The sequence below is a fragment of the Capra hircus genome, chromosome 21, assembly GCF_001704415.2.
Source record: "Capra hircus breed San Clemente chromosome 21, ASM170441v1, whole genome shotgun sequence".
NCBI classification, from domain to species: domain Eukaryota; kingdom Metazoa; phylum Chordata; class Mammalia; order Artiodactyla; family Bovidae; genus Capra; species Capra hircus.
The window spans coordinates 28,060,100-28,083,133 of NC_030828.1; the positions used below are offsets into that span (position 1 = coordinate 28,060,100).

At 43.3% G+C, this 23,034-nt stretch overlaps 1 protein-coding gene across 5 annotated transcripts in view; it reads right to left on the bottom strand.

The window, feature by feature from the left end:
• The window catches only part of TJP1 (tight junction protein 1), a 112,781-nt gene that overhangs the window by 36,344 nt on the left and 53,403 nt on the right, over window positions 1–23,034 (bottom strand). For all 5 annotated transcript variants that reach the window (XM_018066118.1, XM_018066117.1, XM_018066116.1 and 2 more), the window contains exons 4-8: window positions 22,309–22,411; window positions 12,003–12,279; window positions 7,592–7,695; window positions 6,844–7,012; window positions 6,500–6,647 (exon numbers count right to left, since the gene is read on the bottom strand). In XM_018066118.1, coding sequence (XP_017921607.1) covers window positions 6,500–6,647; window positions 6,844–7,012; window positions 7,592–7,695; window positions 12,003–12,279; window positions 22,309–22,411 — 801 coding nt within the window. The remainder of the gene's footprint in view (window positions 1–6,499; window positions 6,648–6,843; window positions 7,013–7,591; window positions 7,696–12,002; window positions 12,280–22,308; window positions 22,412–23,034) is intronic.

Consider the following 23,034-nt stretch of genomic DNA (forward strand, 5'->3'; position numbering starts at 1 on the left):
GCACTCGGTCTCTGACAAGACAGGTCCTCCAGCACTGCTTTCCCTGGGCCCTCAGAGGGCAGGTTCCCTGTAAGTCCACCCAGCGACACCCATAGTGAGCCTCGGGCGCGTGGGGCAGGCTCCACCTCAGCACCACTGCTGTTGACCTCCTCACGGGTGATCCCTCGCATTCTCCAGAGTTCTCTTTCATTTTCTACTGGCTAATCCTCTGTCACTTCAATCTTGTTATATTTAACCTCTCTATATTAAACCTGTTCTGCTGAAACTGTGCTGTTTCTTGGACCCTGATGAAATATAGCAGACTGGCAACTCTTCAAGTTTTATTTCTGATTTCTAGCTCTCAAACACCTCCTAATGGACTGGTTATATCTTATTTAAAAATAATCTGAATATAGGAAATAAACTGAGGCTGAATGTTCACTGTAATAAAACATCCTTTTATAAAGCCCATTTCCTGTTACCTAAGAAATGACTCATCCTACGACAGCAACTTTATACTTTCTTTTCAGAACATTTACTGCATACAGATTGGCAAGAACTACATAGTTTAAAATGAAAATAAAAACTAGGTGCCCTTTAAAGACCACTCGAGTATCTCACCCCTAATAGTAGAAATCAGAAACTCAGAAAGTAACTAAACCAGGCTCCCAAGTTCTTCTCCACCGACAAGAGTTCAGCACGATGGGCCCCTAACACATACAAGGAAGAAACACCAAGGTGCACTCAAGTCTGGTAACTCAGGATGCTCCCACCAGTTAATCCCCTAAATTATATATGCAAACACACAGATATTACACACTGCAGTTTCTCCTCAACAGCAACTCAAAAATTACAGCACGGCACAGTGGATTAGAGGGTGAGCAAGGCAGAGTGAGCACTATGGAGATTCTGGGTAGGTGCTCAGGCAGAGAAGCGAGAGCTGCCCCTGAGCACGCTGAGAGCAAGGAATGACCACCATACATTCACTGAACTCTATCTGCAAGCTAAGCTCTCACAATTTAAAATCCATTCTTTATACACTGCAACATTTTCTAGAAATACATGGGGTATATGCTTTTGAAGAAATAATGACTGTACTGCTCATTGCGACAAAGGGCTTTCATGATGCCTATCAGTCTGCACAGAGATTCTCCTCCTCCTGCGTGTTGGTTTGTTTCGATGGTTGACAACATTGTAACCTAGCCACCTGAATTAGAAAGAAAACAGACCCATCATTCTGCAAGTGTAATTTTTGAAAAAATGAACAACTTTTAGTAAGGAATGACTGGAGAAAAACTAAGAAGGAAGGGCATCCTTGCCAGGGCTTCACTGGTTCGATGACTGTTAGGCACTTGGAGTAATGTTTTGAGTAAAACTACCCTTGACTGTGCAGGATATTTGGCTGATCTTATAACAAGACCAGTGTTAAGTTACCACATTCTTCATTTTTTATTAACATTCTCTCAAAGGGAATAAAGAACTGTCTTACATTATTTAAAAGCGGAAATAAAAGTTCACATACTTACTACCTTCATATGTAAGTGGAGTAGTCTGTTTTTAACTATTTTATGTTTTATACTGTACTTGTATAAGAAAATAATTCCCAGCTGATGGAATAAATAGAATGTATACTTTTTACTTTAAAAACAGTGACAATAAAGTATAATATTTAAGCTTACTTTGGTGCCACTGGGCCCACAATCTCTGCTTAGAGGTTAAAATCCATCACTACACAATATCCACAACATCACTAGACGGGGGTCTCCATTAACTAGAGAACTGTTATTAACTGTGATTCTCCCTTCAGCCTGTTCCCTTACAAAGAGTATGAAAAACAAAAGGTCACTCTGGAGTTCTAATCTGGTTACCTAAAATTCCCAAGGATTGAAAATAACAGTCAGTGCTTACCCTCAATAACAGAAGTTCAGGATGGGTCATCAACATCCCACTCACTTTCCAACATTACACAAAGAATTCACCCTTCAGTAACAATTCAACTTAGAAACAACTGTTTTAAAGTTTCACATTCTCCCCAACCAATTTTCCAAAACCGGAAAAATGAGAAAAATTTCCAAGGACTCCAGAGCACCGGCTCCTCTGCTTCTGTGGTCCACCCCACTGGTTGCCACGCTGTCCTCCCAACAAGCTGAGAGCTGTCCTCTCTCTCACTCGGACCCGGCCTCCACTGCGGCGCCTTCTCACTGGCTCCCCTGAAGACAAGGTGGCCAGAGAGAGGCCTTCTTTCCAATATATACATACGGATATAAGAAATGACTAAGTAATACAAAACATAACCTTTACAATTCAAAATTTCTACATATGAACCATAACTGAATTAGTTTGAACTTTTACTGCAATAGCGTTTTTCAACAGTGTACCCGCTAATGACAAATCAGTAGCACAAGAGTCACATTAAAACAGTTTATAGAACAGAACCAAAGCATAAACAATATGTTGCTCTTCTACACAGAAAACTCACAAAATGAGCCTGTTAAATAACTGTAACGACTAGGGAGAGTGCAGTATAGCCAGGCAGAGGCTTGGAACTCACTCTGCACCTCAAATACTCTATAGTGATGAGTCCCCTTACTGACAGTCTTGCCAATCAGCACGAGGCAGTGCCCCAGTGAGGACCCCCAGCTCCATCCTGAGCAGAGTCTCAGTCCAGAGCAGGCAGTGCAACGACACTGAATAAAGTATACAGAACCTAGCAACAAGCACCAAGTGATGTAACAAAATCACTGCAACAACACTCTCTATACAGATATTATTTTTTTAATTTACAAACAAAACTATTTTAACATCCTAGACCAGCGAGGGACTGGCAGACTTTTTCTGTAAATGGCTCTGTGGGCCAGGTACTCTCTGCCAAAAACTTTTCATAGTTATGACACTGTAGGATGGGTTCCAATAAAACTTTATTTGCAAAACCAGGCAGCAGGCTGAATCTGGCTACAGTCTGCCAGCTGCTGTTCAAGACAACAATAAGGGTACACTGTTCATCTGATTCTAAGGAAGAAGTGAGCAAGGGTGTTGCACTCGGAACTCAGCTCTCTAAGAAAAGAACATCACGTAGAGGAACCTACGTAGTAGGTCACAAGAAGGGAAGGCTCTGAAGGTTTCTGTTCCCTTGAGTAACCTTCCCCTTCTTTCTCTACTCCAGGAAGGGCAAACACTTGAGTCAAAAGGCCAAGAGGCCTTAATTCTCTTGTCAACAACATAACCCTGGACTTGATCCTTAGCTTAAACTGACTAGCCTACGGAATGAGGAAATCATCTTAGAAATGGTCAATGTGAGCACATGAGAAAGCTATGTGGACAGTCTACAGCATGAACTGCTCCCACTACCAATCACTGTAATAAAGGAAGCCGCCAATATCTGTGCCAGGTGTTCCAACCACCCTTCACAACTTTGTGGTGTATGGATGCCTTCTTTATATCAAATGAGGAAACTAAAGCTCAGAGAGGGATTCCAGGTGGTGCAAGTAACCAATGACAGGCTGGGGCTCAAACCCAGGAAAACTGGCTTCAAAGTCCAAAGAGACGACTTTTGACAACAGAAGGTTACTCCATTTCTGACAAAATGAAGGTTACTACTCTCTGCAGGTAACTGCAGTCTTACAAACACAAAGATATTCAGAAATCCAGGGGGGCAGTGGTGTTTGACACACTAAACTGAAACTTTTTTCACTCGTCTTTTTCTATCACTTTAAATTGCAGAATTATAATGTTTGTAAAACAAAAGCATCTGTTCAAACAAACAACACAAGGATGTTCCATGGTGTTTTTTACACTAGCATTTTACTCTGTAGGATGAAATACATGCTGGAATCCAGACTGCCAAGAGAGACATCAATAATCTCATATATGCAGATGATACCACCATTATGTCAGAAAGTAAGAGGAACTAAAGAGCCACTTGATGAAAGTGAAAGAGGAGAATTAAAAAATTGGCTTAAAACTCAACATTCAGAAAACTAGAATCATGGCATCCGGTCCCATCACTTCACGGCAAATAGATGGGGAAACAATGGAAACAGTGTCAGACTTTATTTTGGGGGGCTCCAAAATCACTGCAGATGGTAACTGCAGCCATGAAATTAAAAGACGCTTGCTCCTTGGAAGAAAAGTTATGAGCAACCTAGACAGCATATTAAAATGCAGAGACATTACTTTGCCAACAAAAGTCTGTCTAGACAAAGCTATGGTTTTTCCTGTGGTCACGTATGGATGTGAGAGTTGGACTATAAGGAGAGCTGAGCACCGAAGAAATGATGCTTTTGAACGGTGGTGTTGGAGAAGACTCTTGAGAGTCCCTTGGACTGCAAGGAGATCCAACCAGTCCATCCTATCTGTCCTGAGTCTTCATCAGAAGGACTGATGCTGAAGCTGAAACTCCTAATACTTAGGCCACCAAATGCAAAGAACAGACTCATTGGAAAAGATGCTGGGAGGGACCGAGGCTGGGATGGCTGGATGGCATCACGGACTGATGGACATGAGTCTGAGCAAACTCTGGGAGCTGGTGACGGACAGGGAAGCCTGGAGTGCTGCAATCCACGGGGTGGCAGAGTCAGACATGACTGAGTGACTGAACTGATACTGAACTGATATCTAAAGTGTTTCTCAAAATGCAAGGACCCTCTAAATTAAAACTGCACAGTTGTCTGGATTTTAATAGTAACTTTATGGAGGAGATAAAACCTTTAAGCAACTGGTACTATTTTTCATCCTGCCTTTAGGCAGGCTACTTAAATTTTCAGGAATTATATTATCAGCACAAACATATGAAAATAAATCTGTAGACATTTTGTCTTCTGTAGCCAAAGTACTGTCTTCTCCTTAGGATCTGCTATGTGGTAACACACAGAAGAGAATGCTATTATATTAGAAACTTAAAGTATTATTCCCTGCCTCCATCCCAGATGAACTCAGAAGCAGGCTCAAGATTCTGTATTTTTCAAAGATCTCATATAATTGGTGTCACCTATAAAGAATACTTGAGGCTCCCAAGAGAAGTAAAACACTCCAATATAATAGGAAGACACCTAAAAAAAATTTTTTAAACCCTCTTCAACATTTAAAGTTACAGATGACGAATATTTAGGAAATCTAAATGAAAAAATGAAGGTGTAAAAAGACCTATCTAAAGTTTAGAATTTGGTTACAATAGATACAAATGGCCAAAATTTTGATGAGTCTTTCTTTCTTTTTAAAGGAAAATCATGTCCAAACTGCTTGCTGCTAGCCTGGCTTCTAGGGGAGAGAACTGTGTTAAGAGTACACCACGCCCCATGACTCATCTGGGTGTCAGCTCTATCGCTGTGTATGAGCTGCGGGCAGCCGTCCCTTTCCAGGTAAGGGATGCACCGTGTCAGCAAGATTTTCAGAATTAAGATGTTAACGTACAGCAGTTAAAACTAGTGATCAGATATTAGTCAGTTTTGCATGGGACGTACTACAATATTCCTTAAAAAATCATTACAATGTTAATTACAAAGATCAGGGTTAATACAATTTATAAATCTAAAATCTGAAATTCAGAGAGAATCAGCTTCACAAACAGCTAAAATCAGCAGTGTGCAACAACTGTGTCAGGGTGATTTCTGACAGTCTTCAGGAAAGCTCTCTTCTTCCTCAGCATCCTTGGGAAACACTCGCCGTACCCACTTCTGGGCATTCTATCTCTTTTGTTTCTCTTGGCAATTTTAGTGACTCCATGGCTTAGGTGACCACCACCCTCATGCAAGTCAGTCACAATCACCGTGAGTCTTAAACTAAACTGGTCAGCTCTGGACTTGACTAAGTGCACACAGAAGAGCTCTACGTGGACTGCTGCTAAAACCTAGGTCCACTATTGGCCAACAGAGCCCTGAGCACGTCCAGAAATCTTACGTAAAATGCTACATGTATCTGTGAATGTGCATCTTTCTGGAGAGAAAGATCATCATTTTTTTTCAGATTCTCAAATGTGCATGTGACCCCCTCAGAACATAAACTCAGGTAAGTCACATAATACTAGCATGGCAGACCCTTTGACATAAATAAATACCACACAGTGTACTTTAAAGGGAAAAACAGAAGTCTAGGTTAATCTCCACTAAAAGACACTATCACACATGTTTAATTTCTCCTAAAGCTTGTTAGCATCTTCTAATGCAGTGAGTGGATCAGCAAACTACAGCCAAGAGCCAACTGTTTTTTTTTTAAGTTTTACTGGAAAACAGCCATGTCCGTTCATTTACATACTGTCTACAGTAGTTTTGAGCCACTAAGACAGAGCTGAGTGACAAGATTTGGATCACGTACCTAAAACATTTACTATTTGGCCTTTTATGAAACAGTTTGACTGACCTCTGTTATTCTAGGTAAGAAATACATAAACTAATAGAGAAACACAAAGCAAATTTAAGTAATCAAAAAAAAAAAATCCATCTTCTAGTTTTATTTCTAAGCAAAACCAGAAGCATGCACCAAGCACACACACCACTGTTTCCTTTACATAACAGAGAGTGGTTACCTGCCACTGCTGGGCTGCTGTGGAGAGTGTCTGGAATGGTCGGAAGGCTCAGACCGCTGGTCAGGAGACCGAGAGCGGCTGTGACGGGGAGGCCGCTCGTGGGATCGACCTGAATGGTCTGATGCCAGTGACTGGATTTCTGAAATATCTGTTAAACAAAAGGGTGCTGTTCATTTTCCCAAGATTATAGTAAAATATAAGGCACTCCAATGACAAAGGAAATAAGTTACTAAATATAATTTTCCAAACAATGGTGGATTTAAGCATTAACTTAAACACGTCCGACCTTCCCACTTTAAGCAACAGATCACCTTGAGGGTCTCCAGAAACAGAACCACACTCACCATCCCTCTCGGAGGCGTCAGCAGAGTGGATGCTGTCGGAAAGGTCAGGGACATTCAGCAGGGTAGCCCGCTCATCTCTCTGAACCACCATCTTTAGCTTGCCCTTAGACCTCTCGATCAGCGTCTTTGCATCTGTCAGTGACATGTTTTCCGTCACGGTACCATTTATCTGCAACAGAAAAGAGACTGTAGTTTGAAGCTAAATGACAAAAATACAAGCATTAACTTAGTGAGACATGGACAGCAATATCTCAGCTGCTCCCAGGCTTTCTCTGAGAGCTAAAATATTCCCTTTGCACTTTCCTAAACTATCAAAGTACTCCTCCTTCCCAAAATGATAAACCTTCACTACACTCACTACACGGCTGCTCTGCCAGAGGAGCCCACATCACACCCTCTACCTCTTCCTGTGACTTATGAGCAAACCAATAAAGCTGACATTTCAGTAACATCTGGAGGAGTCATCAAAACCACTTAAAGTGGAACAACAGGCAAATCTGTCTACAAAGTAACTCCTGTTAGTGAATAATAGCATCTGGAGCTATTAATTCTCCAGGACAACATGACGCCCAAAGAAAAGCATCCGTGTTGACATGGAGTAACAGTCATGGCAGGCTATACAGTCCCCCAAATACTGATTTCTAATTCTTCTTGGAAAAATCCATTCAAATATGAAAAGGAGCTATGTGGTCACACTAGAACTTATTTTCTATTGCAGTTCATCAAAATGTTAAGAACATGACTATACCTTCAATACAACATCGCCTTCTTGAATATTGCCATCTCTTGCTGCCAAACTATCTTGTGAAATTTCCTTCACAAATATATGGCTGGCCAATCGAAGACCATATTCTGAAATAATATATTTAAATGTCTTTAGTGTAAAATCCCAAGACACTTAAATAGAGTTTAAAAGTATGAAACGAATAATCACCACATAAAGAAAGTTTTAAAGTACAATCAATAAGTTCTTCTTGGCCTTCCTGCAAAGAAGACATTTCCTCGTGCCATCAGAAGTTGTCACCATAAGTGTGAAAGCACAGGGCAAGTCTGTGGTCCAACAGCAGACTGACACTCATGCCCTCACTGTGTAGAGAGAGGACTAAAGAGAAGACCATGCCCTCTGACCTGCCAGGCTGATGCACCAGGCTCTTAGAAGGTTTGATGACAATAATTCTGAAAACAAATACCCTGGGAAGCTCAATGATTTTTAGCGATGACTTGTATTACCACGTGTATACTACTTTTGATTCCCCCAATTCCTACAGAAGAGGATTTTGGGTCCTAAACCTGTCCAACTCTGAGAGGCAAACGCAGAACATCAGCACGAGCCACTAGAACTAGGGCCTGGAAGGAGCCGAGCAGAGAGGGGAGCCGTTAAGGATGCCAGTCCTTCCAACAGCCAGCAGAGCACCCAGGAGGCAGCAGCAGCAGGAACAGGACCTGTGGGCAGGGGAGCGGTCAGAACTAAAGATATTACCAGAAGAGTCCAAAACCCCATCCAGGGGCCTGCAGAGTGATGGACTGTTTTTTTTTAAAATTAGAACAATATACAATCAGTATGATGTCCATAGGAACAGGATTGCTCCTGGTTGTGTTAGGAATCTAACTGGGAGCAAGAAAAATAAAAGGGAAATAAGTGTTATTTTTAAGGTGGGCTAAAACCTGCTACTCAAGCTTTTAGAAGCTACATCAAAGTTACAGTTTAACTTAAGGTAAATATGCAAAGAGTGTTGACAAACAGAAATAACTGGGACAAAAAAAAAAAGACTTTACAGAATCTACGCAGTCCACTCGGTGCTTCAGAAACAGTCATCGTATCTCAGAAATAAAGTGTTGATTAAAAGCCTGCCCTTATTTAGGATTTAAAAATTATAAATGGCCAATACAGATATGACTCTGAAATATTCCCTGTATATGAAAGTATCATTTATCCCAAGTATTTCTCTGGTAAATATGAATGAGGTGGCAGGCTCTACAGAGAAAAGCAGCAAGCAAGAGGCAGCCCTGCGATCTGGCAGCAGGGAAAGGACGTCACCGCAGTCCAGCTTCGGTGGAGCTCAGAGCGGGTAGTACAGCACTCTGTGCCCGGGGAGGGGTGGGGGAATGAGGCGGGGGGGAGGGGCGGGTCACAGAGGGCACCTCCCTCTCGGCCCCGAGAAGCAACCAAGTTGACGCTCCATCTAAGAAACACTGCCACTAAAGCTGAAAAGTGAGGCTGTGTGGTGGGGCAGTGGCACAGACAGAATGGCTAAAAACAGACACAGCAGAAGGCATGAAGGAAGACGAGGCAGGTTTGATGAAGCCTAAGTCCAAGCCAGGCTTCAGCAATACATGAACCGTGAATCCCTGATGTTCAAGCTGGTTTTAGAAAAGGCAGAGAAACCAGAGACCAAATTGCCAACATCCACTGGATCATGGAAAAAGCAAGAGAGTTCCAGAAAAACATCTATTTCTGCTTTATTGACTATGCCAAAGCCTTTGATTGTGTGGATCACAATAAACTGTAGAAAATTCTGACAGAGATGGGAATACCAGACCACCTAACCTGCCTCTTGAGAAATCTGTATGCAGGTCAGGAAGCAACAGTTAGAACCTGACATGGAACAACAGACTGGTTCCAAATAGGAAAAGGAGTACGTATATTGTCACCCTGCTTATTTAACTTCTATGCAGAGTACATCATGAGAAACGCTGGACTGGAAGAAGCACAAGCTGGAATCAAGATTGCCGGGAAAATCAATAACCTCAGATATGCAGATGACACCACCCTTATAGCAGAAAGTGAAGAGGAGCTAAAAAGCCTCTTGATGAAAGTGAAAGAGGAGAGTGAAAAAGTTGGCTTAAAGCTCAACATTCAGAAAATGAAGATCATGGCATCTGGTCCCATCACTTCATGGGAAATAGATGGAGAAATAGTAGAAACAGTGTCAGACTTTATTTTGGGGGGCTCCAAAATCACTGCAGATGGTGACTGCAGCCATGAAATTAAAAGACACTTACTCCTTGGAAGAAAAGTTATGACCAACCTAGATAGTATATTCAAAAGCAGAGACATTACTTTGCCGACTAAGGTCCGTCTAGTCAAGGCTATGGTTTTTCCTGTGGTCATGTATGGATGTGAGAGTTGGGACTGTGAAGAAGGCTGAGTGCCGAAGAATTGATGCTTTTGAACTGTGGTGTTGGAGAAGACTCTTGAGAGTCCCTTGGACTGCAAGGAGATCCAACCAATCCATTCTGGAGATCAGCCCTGGGATTTCTTTGGAAGGAATGATGCTAAAGCTGAAACTCCAGTACTTTGGCCACCTCATGCGAAGAGTTGACTCATTGGAAAAGACTCTGATGCTGGGAGGGATTGGGGGCAGGAGGAGAAGGGGACGACCGAGGATGAGATGGCTGGATGGCGTCACAGACTCCATGGACGTGAGTCTGAGTGAACTCCGGGAGATGGTGATGGACAGGGAGGCCTGGCGTGCTGCAATTCATGGGGTTGCAAAGAGTCAGACACGACTGAGCGACTGAACTGAACTGAACTGAACTGAAGTGTAGGAAGAGTCAGACACAGCAGCGCCCCAGAGGCCCTGTAACCCAAGGAGCAGAACCCACAGGAGCCCGAGAGACGAGCTCACGAGGGTGAGCCAGTCAAGAAAGGGCAGTGTGGTGCTCCTCAGCGAGCCCCACCAGCCCGCCGCCAAAACCCACGTGGGTTAACTTGACAGCAGTGGTCCTTCTCTAGTGTGTACGCACCTCAGGCATCACACTAAACACCTCAGATATACACACGAACACATACTGTTTATCACACGTCAGCAACGATGGGCGAAGAGAAGGTGCTGGTGGCCTGGATGAGGGGCGGGGGTGGAGAAGGGAGGAGCAGGACAGCAGGGTGGCTGTGGACTCAGCAGACACAGGGAAGCTGAGCGCAGACGGCAGCGCAGGTCATCACGCCACAGTGAGCACGGCTGGCCTGAGACACCAGGTGCAGAAGGACAACTGATGCGCTGCTGTGTAAGAAACATGAGGAAACATTCCAAGAGGGACACGGGAGTTTCGCTGGAGATGTGCTGAGTCTGAGGGCCACGGAGGATGCGTCAGTGAACCAGTCTGAGCCAGCCGGGACCCTGGGGTGCACACAGGCGTGGGGAAGGAGCTGCACCATCATGAGAGCTCCTCAACACCCCAGGAGAGAATTCAGAGAACACTGCAAGCTACGCTGAGTATAATGAGCTTGCCAAGGATACAGAAGGAGGGGGAAGCCCTGACACCCGCAGCACTGCAGAAGCCAAGAGAGAACATGAGAAACGGAGTGGTGAACTGTGAAATGGTGCTGAAGAGACAAGATGCAGACTGGGAACTCCTACCGGATTCGTGCGACCAGGTCCCGGAGCAGACACCAGAGCACCCACCAGACACTGAAGCGGGGGGCACTGACTAGTTCTGGGAGCAGGTACAGAGAGGGGGCTGAAGCGTGGGTGGCGAACGAGAGGCACCAGTTCTGAACACAGACCGTTCTATGGAGTCCTGTGGACAAGGGGGCGGGAGTCGTGAGGAGGGGATGCATCAGGTTTTGGGAAAGCAAATCAAAACCAAGCTGGAGAGACTATTGCGCCTTTTGGTCAAAGCTGTCATCACCAGTGCTTTCCTGTGTGGGAGAGACACACCCACAGCAGGGCTGCGAGGCCACCACCAGACTCATCTGGTATGGACTGTGACTACCTGAGGGCAGGCGGCCAGGCTGCAGCCACAGAGTTTTGACAACTGTGTTCTTTCTTTATAGAGAAGCATCCCAGCTCTCCATCTGGGGCAGCCAGCTGCCCTCCCTTCCCAGCCAGCGCTCTCTGCCGGGATGCGGATGCAGCCACGACTAAGCCCAGCCCGAGCCTGACCACGAAGTCAACGCAGCACTGCAACCGAGGCAGGGACGGCAGGGCACCTCCTACTCACAGAGCTAACCTAGCACCCCTACTGGACACGCTATCTGCTACAACAAGAAAGAGGAGGAAACCGACGAGCCCTGAGGCCTGCAGTAACAGGATGTGCTTTTAAGCACAAGGACACAACAACAAAGGTAACAAAAGACAACAGAGCAAAGATGTCAAGAGACCACAAATTTACTTCTCTAAAATTCTCATGCGAAAAGGCTAGGTTGGCGGAAATACCTTCATTCTTCCGAGACTTCACCAGGGTGACTTTGGTGGGTCTGGCAGGCTGACTGGAGGCCACAGACCGCCTGTCGGACCGCGGCGACAGACTCCTCTCCCGACTGGCACTCCTATCTCGGCCCCAGCTCTTCTCGCTCCTCCTGTGTGCCAGGGGCCCACGGCCACTTCTCGGGTCGTGTGCCTCCTCGTCGTAACTGTCCTGTTCGTTCTCAGACACAGGTTCAGGATCAGGACGACTTACTGGGATCTGAACTTTCTTCTTCCTTCGAATGGTCTATAAATAAGAAAGGAGACGGTATGAGTTGACGGATGCACCTTCAGTTCTTCGGAGAGGAAAACCACATTTTTCTGGTCTCATATTAATTATGAATAACAAACATAATAGGCAAATATAACCAATTACTAAGAAATACATTTCCATACAGGTTCTTTCCTGCTTTACTGGTAAAGGATCTGGTTAAGAAGCACATTGGAATCGAGGACTAATAAGGTTTTTACTTAATTCAGAACATCTTCTACGTTTAATAATCACAAGCTTAAAGGGGAACTAGTAACTGCCAGCGGTCTGAATAAAGGCGGGAGTGCTGTACCCTTATCACTGAGCATCCTGCAGAGCTACCAAACCACTGCAGGCTCAACTCCATTCCTTACAAGCTTCAGAATCCATCAGTACCAAGGACCACAAGTGTCCTGTGGGAACTCTAAGAGGGAAATTCACTGCACCTCCACACTAACACTGGACGAGTATGCTGGAGCTAAAAACTTCACGATACTTTATCAATATAAACTGCTCTCAGATTCTCTCTCCAAAATATGTAACTTGTGGTCCAGGTGTGAACGTCTTTTGGCTTTTTCTCCTGGCTGGCTCTGGTGCTGATTAAGTTTTCCTGTCCATTTCTTTCCCTCACTTTCTGAAGATCAAGGTCTGTGTGCGCTGTCTGCTCACAAAGGGGCCACCTCCTCCCTGGCCTGACTCCCCACACTGTGTACACTTGCTCTCATCAGAGATCTGCAAGATCTCCTTGGGGAACACTCCTTGTATTCTACTTCTGACACCATCATCTACTAAAACTCTTACCTGTCCATCTTGTTTCTGACTCCTCCATGCCCTCCTGTTCTCCTAAATCCATCAACTCCCTCCTAGTTTCAACAGCCTTCTTCCCAAGTTTGACGAGATGTCAGGTTTGGGTATTTAAATGATTTTCTGCAGCCCCAGGACCCCACAGCCCTGAACCTGCTGAGTCAGGACCTAGCCGCCCCAGAAGGCCAGCACTAGTCCCCGTACCTCCAGGGCCTTGTGGCCAGAGACCCCAGGACCAGCCTGCCTACCCTGGGCACTAGTCCTGGACACACAGGATCCTGACTCCGTCCACCAGCAGGCTGACACCAGGACCCCCGGCCATGGAGCTTTTTAATAAAATTTGACATCCATGTATGATTGAAAAAAAAAAAGAAAAACTAAGTGCATATAGAGAGAACATGAAGAAGGTAGGCATATATAAGCTCACAGTTAACATCATATTCAGTGGTGTAAAGCTGAGAGCATTTTCTCTAAGACAAGGATCCCCACTGTCACTCTTTCACTCAAAGTACTATTGGAAGTCCTAGCTCCAGCAATCAGACAAGACAAAGAAATCCAAACTGGAAAGGAAGAAGGACAACTGTTGATGTGTGAGGATGACATGATACCACAAAGAAAATCCTAAAGACACCACCAATAAACTAGCAGAGCTCGTCAATAAGTTCAGCAAAGTTGCAGAATAAAAAACTAATACACAGAAATCTGTTGCATTTCTATATAATAACAACAAACTATCAGAAGGAGAAATTAAGAAAACAATCCCATTTATAAATTACATCAGAAAATAAAATTCCTGGGAGACAATCTAATTAAGGAGATAAAAGACCTATATTTGGAAAATAGAAAGACACACATGCAAGAAACTGAAGACAAGAGGCAAAGATGGAAAGCTACAAGTTCATGGGCTGGAAGAAATAATGTTAACACAACCACACCACCCAAAGCAATTTACATATCCAATCCAATTCCTCTCAAAATACCAGTGGCATTTTCCACAGAACAAGTAACTCTAAAATGTGTATGGAAAAACAAAAGACTGAATAGAAAAACAAACAAACCCAGAAATAATCCTGAAAATGAAGAATAAAGCTGGAGGCAACATGTATATATCCAGATCTCAAACTACACTACATGGTTACAGCCATCAAAACAGCATGGTATTACCACCAAGACAGGCACATAAATCACTAGAACAGAACAGGAAGCCCAGAAGATGAATCCAGACTTACAAGGGTGATTCATCCTTGACAAAAGAGGCAAGAATATACAGCCTCCTCAATAAATGGTGCTGAGAAAACAGGACAGCTACATGTATAAGAATTCCACTGGACTACTCTTTCACACCACACACAAAAAATAAACTCAAAATGGATGTAAGATTTAAATGTAAGCTCTGAACCCATAAAAGTCCTAGAAGAAAACACAGGCGGTACATGGATCTGCCTCCTCAGGCAAGAGAAAGAAAAACAAAAATAAACAAATGGAACTACATCCAACTAAAAAGCTTTTACACAGTGAAGTAAATAATCATCAAAACGGAAAGGCTGCTGAGAAAATGGGAGAAGATATCTGCAAATGACATGACCCACAAGGGGTTAATATCCAAAATATACCAAGAACTTACAAAACTCAGTATCAACAAATACATAAATCAGTAACTCGACTGAAAACTGGGCAGAGGATCCGAATAGATATCTTTCCGAAGAAGACATACAGATGGCTAACAGGCGCATGAAAACATGCTCGATATTACTAATATTCAGGAAATGCCAATCAAAACCACAATGAGATATTGCCTCCCACCTGTTAGAACAGCAATTATTAAAAAAACAAAGGCAAATGACAAGCGTTGACGAGGGAGATGTGCTGAGTGTGGAGCAAAGGGAAATACTTGTGGTCTGCTAGTGGGAATGTAACCTGGTGCAGCCACGATGGAAAATAGCATAGCCCATCTCAAAAAATTAAAAATAGAACTACCATATGATCCAGCAAATTCCACTCCTATTTATCCAAAGAAAACAAAAACACTAAACGGAAAAGACGTTTATGGAAACCCCCTTTTGGTCCAGTGGTTAGGGCTCCACCTTCCACACCAGGAGGCTCAAGTTCAACTGCCGCTGGGTAACTAAGATCCCACATGCCACAAGGCCAAAAAAAAGTAAGAAAAGAGAGAAGACATTTGCACTCCTATGTTCACTGCAGCATGATTTATAATATCTAAGAAACAGAGGCAATGCAAGTGTCCATCAATAGATTAATTGATAAAGAAGATTTGATACACACACACATGAATACTACTTAGCCATGAAAAAGAATAATGTGCCATTCACAACAACACGAATGGACCTGGAGGGCATTATGTTAAGTGCAGTAATATGTGGAATCTACAAAAACAGATGAGCAACCCTAACAAGATAAAGATGGAGCTACAGATACAGAGCAGAAATGGGTGGTTGCCAGAGGAGGAGAGAGACAGAAGAGAGAAACCAAGAGGCACAAACTTCCAGTTGCAAAATAAGTGGGCTGTGGGTGTGAAATGTACGGTGTGGGAAACACAGTAACTGCGCAATACCTTTGTGTAGACATAACGCAGCTAGACTTACCCTGGTGACTTTGAAACGCAGAGAAATACAGAATCACCGTGTTGTTAAACTAGCCTAGACAGCATATTCAAAAGCAGAGACATTGTCGACTAAGGTCCGTCTAGTCAAGGCTATGGTTTTTCCTGTGGTCATGTATGGATGTGAGAGTTGGGACTGTGAAGAAGGCTGAGCGCCGAAGAATTGATGCTTTTGAACTGTGGTGTTGGAGAAGACTCTTGAGAGTCCCTTGGACTGCAAGGAGATCCATCCAACCAGTCCGTTCTGGAGGAGATCAACCCTGGGATTTCTTTGGAAGGAATGATGCTAAAGCTGAAACTCCAGTACTTTGGCCACCTCATGCGAAGAGTTGACTCATTGGAAAAGACTCTGATGCTGGGAGGGATTGGGGGCAGGAGGAGAAGGGGACGATTGAGGATGAGATGGCTGGATGGCATCACGGACTTGATGGACGTGAGTCTGAGTGAACTCCAGGAGATGGTGATGGACAGGGAGGCTTGGCATGCTGCCATTCATGGGGTCGCAAAGAGTCGGACATGACTGAGCGACTGAACTGAACTTAACTGAACACAGTGTTGTAGGTCAATTATACTCCAAAAACAAACTTATAGAAATAGAGGTCAGACTTGTGGTTATAGAGGTGGCGGGGATGGGGGACTAGATGAAGAAAATCAGAGTGTTAAGCGTCCCTTTATAAGATAAATGAGTAGTAGAGGTGTCATGGAGAACATAACAAATATAATTAAACCTGGTAAGACTAAATCATAAGAGTTTTCACTTCAAAGGAAAAAAAACTTTTTCTATTCCTTTAATTTTGTATCTCTCTGAGGTGACGGATGCTCACTACACACACCATGGTCATCGTCCCATGAAGCCACATCAGCCGGCTGCAGCCCTTCAACCTGCACAGTGCTGGCTGTCACCTGTGTCTCAACAAGGCTGGCCATGTGCCAGGACAAACCCTGATCCTGTGCTAGGTCCCCTTTGGGTGGCCGCAGCCCCCCACTCTATGATGGCGTCATCATCTACAAATTCATCCTACTTCAAAGAATCCTTTCATTTCTTTGGCAATCCTCTCATCTACCTCTGGCTGCCTTAGATTCTGTGGAATCAACTAACAAGGGTGCCCCAAAGTGTTCTCTGAGATGTCATTCATCTGGGCTGATTTGCAGAGATCAGTCACTTCACATCCCCTCCACTCCTACATGTTTTCAATATCTCATTTATTCAGTCTTCCTTTCTGGTCTCAAAGACAAGTCCATCCTCCTCCTTACGAGCAACACCGTTTCAGAGGAGCTTAATCTTATCCCTCCCCTCCTGCATGACCTTTCCTCATCATTTACCACCCCCTGCCCCACGTACCACCCTACTTACCTCCAGCCTGTCCTCTGCCTACTAACTGGCATATGCGTGTGCTACTCATTTCCAAGTCATCATCTTTGCTCTTCTTTTTGTGACTAACTTTGTTCAAAGGGCTGCTCCACACTTAATACCATACCTTCTGACCACTAAGAGTGATCAAAGAAGGCCTCTTGGAGGGAATAACATTGAAGCTGAAGGTCAGCAAGGAGCAAGACACTAGCATGTGGAAAGGACAGGCAGCCGAGGCCTATGCTGAACACAGGAAAGGCTGCCAGTGTTGCTGCTCCCAGTACCGCCCTGCTGAGCCCTTCTCGGCCACATTCCCTGTAAGGCACCCCCTAACTGCCTCCCTGAGTTTCACCTCTATTTCCATCTCCTACATTTGGTATTAGAAGCTATTCTGTTAGCACTTTGATCTTCAACTGCTCCCTAGTAAGGTATAATCGAATCAAGATTGCTGGGAGAAATATCAACAACGTCAGATATGCAGATGACACCACATTAATGACACAAAGTGAAGAACTAAAGAGCCTCTTGATGAGGAGAGGAAAAATAGGAGAGTGGAAAAATTGGCTTAAAACTCAACATTCAAAAAAATGAGATCATGGCATCCAGTCCCATCATTTCATGGCAAATAGATGGGGAAAAATGAAAATAGTAACAGATTTTATTTTCTTGGGCTCCAAAATCACTGTAGATGGTGACTGCAGCCTTGAAATTTAAAAACCTTTGCTCCTTGGAAGAAAAGCTATGGAAAACCTAGATAGCATTATTAAAAAGCAGAGATGTCACCTTGCAGACAAAGGTCCATATTGTCAAAGATATGGTTTTTCCAGTAGTCATGTGTGGATGTGCAAGTTGGACCATAAAGAAGACTGAGCACCAAAGAACTGATGCTTTTACACTGTGGTACTGGAGAAGACTCAAGAGTCCCTTGGAAACCAAGGAGATCAAACCAGTCAATCCTAAAGGAAATCAACCCTTAAAATTCATTGAAAGGAGTGATACTGAAACTCCAATACTTTTGCTACCTGATGTGAGGAGTTGACTCACTAGAAAAGACTGTGATGCTGGGAAAGATTGAAGGCAGGAAGAAAAGAGGGTAGCAGAGGATGAGCTGGTTGGATGGCATCACCGACTGGATGGACATGAGTTTGTGCAAACTCTGGGAGATGGTGAAGGACAGGAAAGCCTACTGTGCTACAATCCATGGGGTAGCAAAGGGTCAGACACAACTTAGCAACTGAACAACAACAATAATAAGATATAAACAGGGCTTCCCAGGTGGTTCAGTGGGTAAAGAATCTGCCTGCAATACAGGAGATGCAGGTTCAAACTGTAGGTCAGACAGATCCCCTAGAGGGCATGGCAACCCACACTAGTATGCATGCTCGGAGAATCCCATGGACAGAGGAACCTGGTGGGCTACAGTCCACAGGGTCACAAAGAGTTGGACAGGACTGAAGTTACAGAGCACGCGCACACACACAGTACAAACAAAAACAAAGTAACCAATGGAGTCCTCAAAGCTTTCCCTATCACTCCCCCAGGAGAGTGAGTGTACACCACTCCTCTGAAATCTGCGCCTGAAGCCCTCTCCATCTCTGGTTATGCGCATTATGCTTACGACTATGTGTACCTCCCCATGGAGCCTGCTGAAATTCAAGTTTCCTGAGAAGTGTTTGCACCCAGTAAATGTTTAACTCACTGAAAAATATCCAATCCTGCTATGATTCTCCATTTATACTATGAATGAACCCACAAAGGCTTGCTTGCTGATCATTCCTGATTTTAACACAAATATTTTCTCAGGTGTTTTTTTTTTTTTTTGGATGAGGACCACTTTTAAAATCTTTACTGAATTTGTTACAGTCTTGCTTCTGTTTTATGATTTGGTTTCATGGCTTCGAGGCATGTGGCATCTTAGCTCCCTGACCAAGGACTGACCCCTGCCTTCCCCACCCCTTGCACTGGAAGGCTAACAAGCCTTAATCACTGAACTTCCAGGAAGTCCCAACTCTGAAAATTTTGACACAAAAATTGGGGGAAAATGCTTACTTCAAAACAGCTTAGCTGAATAAAAGATTCAAATATAAAATAAAATAATGAAATTACATAGGTACCAGAATAAAACACAAGATACACACTCACAACTCTGCTAAGCACCAAACACTTAGACTTCTGTAAGCACCAAAGGCAGAGTCAAGTAAAAGTCTGACAGATATGACGGGATATAAATGAAAATATTTCCATGATGAAACAAGGTGACAGAAAAACAAACCAAAAAATACCATACACTTACACACACTCAAAAAATAATTGGAAAAACAATGTATGCTGTATATACAACAAAAGGCTAATCACCTTAATATAGAAACACTAGCGTGCCAGCATCACAATGGAAGGGCAAAGGATAGGAACAGGCCAAGAAACATCATGGGAACTAGACACACCACGTGGAAACCAAATCCACCTGTAATTTAAAAATGCTCATTTGACACAAGAGAAGCCACTGCAATAAGAGGCCTGCGCACCACAACCAGAGAGGAGCTTCCACTCGCCCCGACCAGGGAAAAGCCCGCGCAGCAGTGAAGATCAGGCACAGCCAGGAAAGGAGGGAAGGCTCCTCAGCTGACATACCTTCAGTCCGTCAGTCTGGCAGAGACGTCAAGGGCTGATGAAACTGCACTCTCTCAAAACCTTACTGGTTCTCTGACTGGCAAAAGAGCAACCCATGTACCTCAAGTCATTCATGCCACCTGACTCCAAAAAGCCACTCCCAAGAAAAGGAACTGAATAAGCAGGTACAAAATGGCGATCCTCAACACAACTTTCAAATAATACCTGTGGGAGCTGGACGCTTAACTGCCCATGAGCAAGCGGGGCAGGAAGGGTGAGGTGTGCATACACTGAGACACCACACAGCCATGCATTCACATACATACACTTGAGCGTTCACATAGCTCATCTCTGGAAAGTTTCTGCCCATTCACCTCATAATGCTTTTTTTTGTTATGTTCAGAATTTTAGTAGAAATTATTTATGTTCAGTATGCTATAAACACTTTTTCTATCTTCTCTTCACATACTGTTAAACAAAATTAAGCATATTTATGGTCGTTCTATTGTCAAAGGAGTTCTAAGATTTTAATTCAATGGAAAAGAAATGTACTGAGCCTAATATCCAGGGAGGGGTCTTAGTTTATGGAAAGATATAAATTGACAACCATAAATATGTAAGAGAACAGGGAAGAGGAAGACTAGTAGATCAGAAAGCAGGAGGGAAGGAGCCAGTTACTCAGAACTGGGCAAGGGTGGGGAGCAAATATAAGATTTGAGGTTCTGGTTATGGCTGGAGGTAAAGACATCCTACAATGAAAGGCCACATTCTAAGATACTATGGCTTTATCCTCAAACAGTGATGAAAAACTTGGCACCAACAGATGACATGATCCACTCCTTTAGATGCAGAACTGAACAACTACCCTTTGGTGACTGAACAGAATTCCACCCAACCCTCTACAGCTTCTCCCTGAAGAGCAAAAATACTTGCCCAGCCTGAGTTCCACCTTCCCAAATGATGCAGACAAGCACAGTGAGAGGAGAACTCAGGTTGCTTTGTACGGGTGCTGTTTCAAATACGTAACAGAAAATCATTGCTTCTTACAAATCATTGCTATGGTGAGAAAGTCTGGAGTACAGATAACAATTTTCTTGGATGTATTACTGATGTGGGGCACATGTACTAAACATTCTGCATGAAAAAATAAAACAGTTCCATATTCCAGAAGAATGAAGTTGGAGCTGAAGCCCATAACTTCAGGTACAGGAGGAAAAATTCAGTTTATCTAAGGTACTCAACTGGAATATGCAGCAACTCAACCAAAGAACACTTACTCAATTTATAAAAATCAACAACTATAAAAATTAGCCATTTGCTTCTGTAAACACTACAATCAACTCTACCATCAACTAACCAGTCTGCACATGAACCACACTTTAAGACAACATCAGAGTTACAGCTATAAAAACACAAGTACAATGGAAGCTGTGAAAACACCTGCACATTAGAAGCTGCCTGTCATTTGGAATGTGGTAACTGAATACTGCGAGCACTGCTGTGAGAAAGGCAGGGACACTGCTGCAGAGTGTCCGCACCTCCGACTAGGGGTGAGGGCAGCCTCAGGAAGCCCCCTCTGGCTCTCAGCACAGCTCCCAGAGGTCATACCAAGGCAGGCCTCCTCACTCCAGCTCTCTCCTCTCTGCTGGGTCCACTGTGGTTCACCCAGTCTGCTGCAAAGCAGAAGGGTCTCAAGGGACAGGGCAGGACAGTCTCTGCCTTCTGCCCCATACACAGCAGCCAAGGCCTCACAGAACCTCAATCAGGCATTTCAGAGTTTAGATGCAGAAGAAACAAGGCAGCGAAGTGGCTACGGTGCTCTTCTATGTAGAAACATACATGTATATGTATATTATTTTTTTGGCCACACGCGTGCGGGCACCTAGTTCTCAGACCAGTGACTGAACCCATGTCCTGCAGTGGAAGCACAGAGTCCTTAACCACTGAACAGCCAGGAAAGTCTCTATGTAGATATAATTTTTTTAAAGTAGGATTTTAATATTAAATCCATTCTCTGTCACAACTGCCTAGTTTTAACTGTGATTTGAGGCCAGTTACTGAGAGATTACTGAACTTTATCTCTTACTAAAAACAAGAAAAATGGGGGAAAAAAACTTCTTAAATATGAAGTAAGAGCCTAGCAAACATACGAAAAAACACAACAAAAGTTCCCTGAACAACTCTAACAAAACAACCCTTACCACTCTCTTTCCTCAAACTGTATCACAGTAACAAGGTAGCAACATTGTATGTGTTTAAGGGATGACATAAAATTTACCCATTAAACAAATCCTGTAACAGAAAAACTGTGCTATAGACTTTAAACTGATTATCTGTCAAGATTCCACCTACTTTAAGTGTTTTTTTTTTAAAAGGAAATATTAAGCCATAAAGAAGTAATTATTTAACCAGGAATTCCTTCCTTCCTCTACAATCAAAAAAATCCTGGAATCTGAGCTTTGAGAAAATACACTAGTAACAAAACATACCACCAGTATCAGAAGAGGTGCTGTATATGTAAATAACTTGAACTACTGTCCCAGATTTTATTTTCTTAAATGGGAAGAATGAAATCAAACACTGAAAACATATCAACAGTACAGCTAGTACCTTTATAAAGTTAGAGGTAAAAAACACTTACAATTTTTGCGTTTTTCCCACTTTTCCTTAGTTGCTGAACAGCAAACGCATGCTCAACATTATCCATGGAGACGCCATTAACCATTGCCACCCGGTCATTTTCCCTAAAGAAAAAAAACGATCAAAACAACATGTTAGACAAATCACACAGATAAGTTTATAAAGGTGTTTTCAAGACAGGATTTAAAAAAGATATTCCTATTATGGGCTAATTAATCTATCTTCAGATCAATAATTATAAAAATGTACAACTATTTTCTTTCAGATCGCCCACAAGAAATGTTTAGCAAGTAACTAACCACAGGTCATTTATTATTTACCTATTAATACAAAGGTTCTTGAAAGGACTGAACAAGTATACTGCTGTTATTGGTCAGTGGCCAAGTCATGTCCAACTCTTTGCAATCCACTGGACTATAGCACGCCAGGCTCCTCTGTCCATGGGATTTCCCAGGCAAGAATACTAGAGTGGGTTGCCATTCCCATCTCCAGGGGATCTTCCTGACTCACAGATCGAACCTGGGTCTCCTGCATTTGCAGGCCGAATCTTTACCAATTGATCCACCTGTGAAACCCTGATCAGGTACTACAGCACACAAAATGACTTCTGCTGGTACCGTTACATGCATTCAATGATACTAGGTCATAAGCCTGGAAAAAGTTATTTTATCTTTAAAGATAAAGCCTTTCTCCTTCCAGTTTTCTTTCAGTCCTCCTAATCATACTC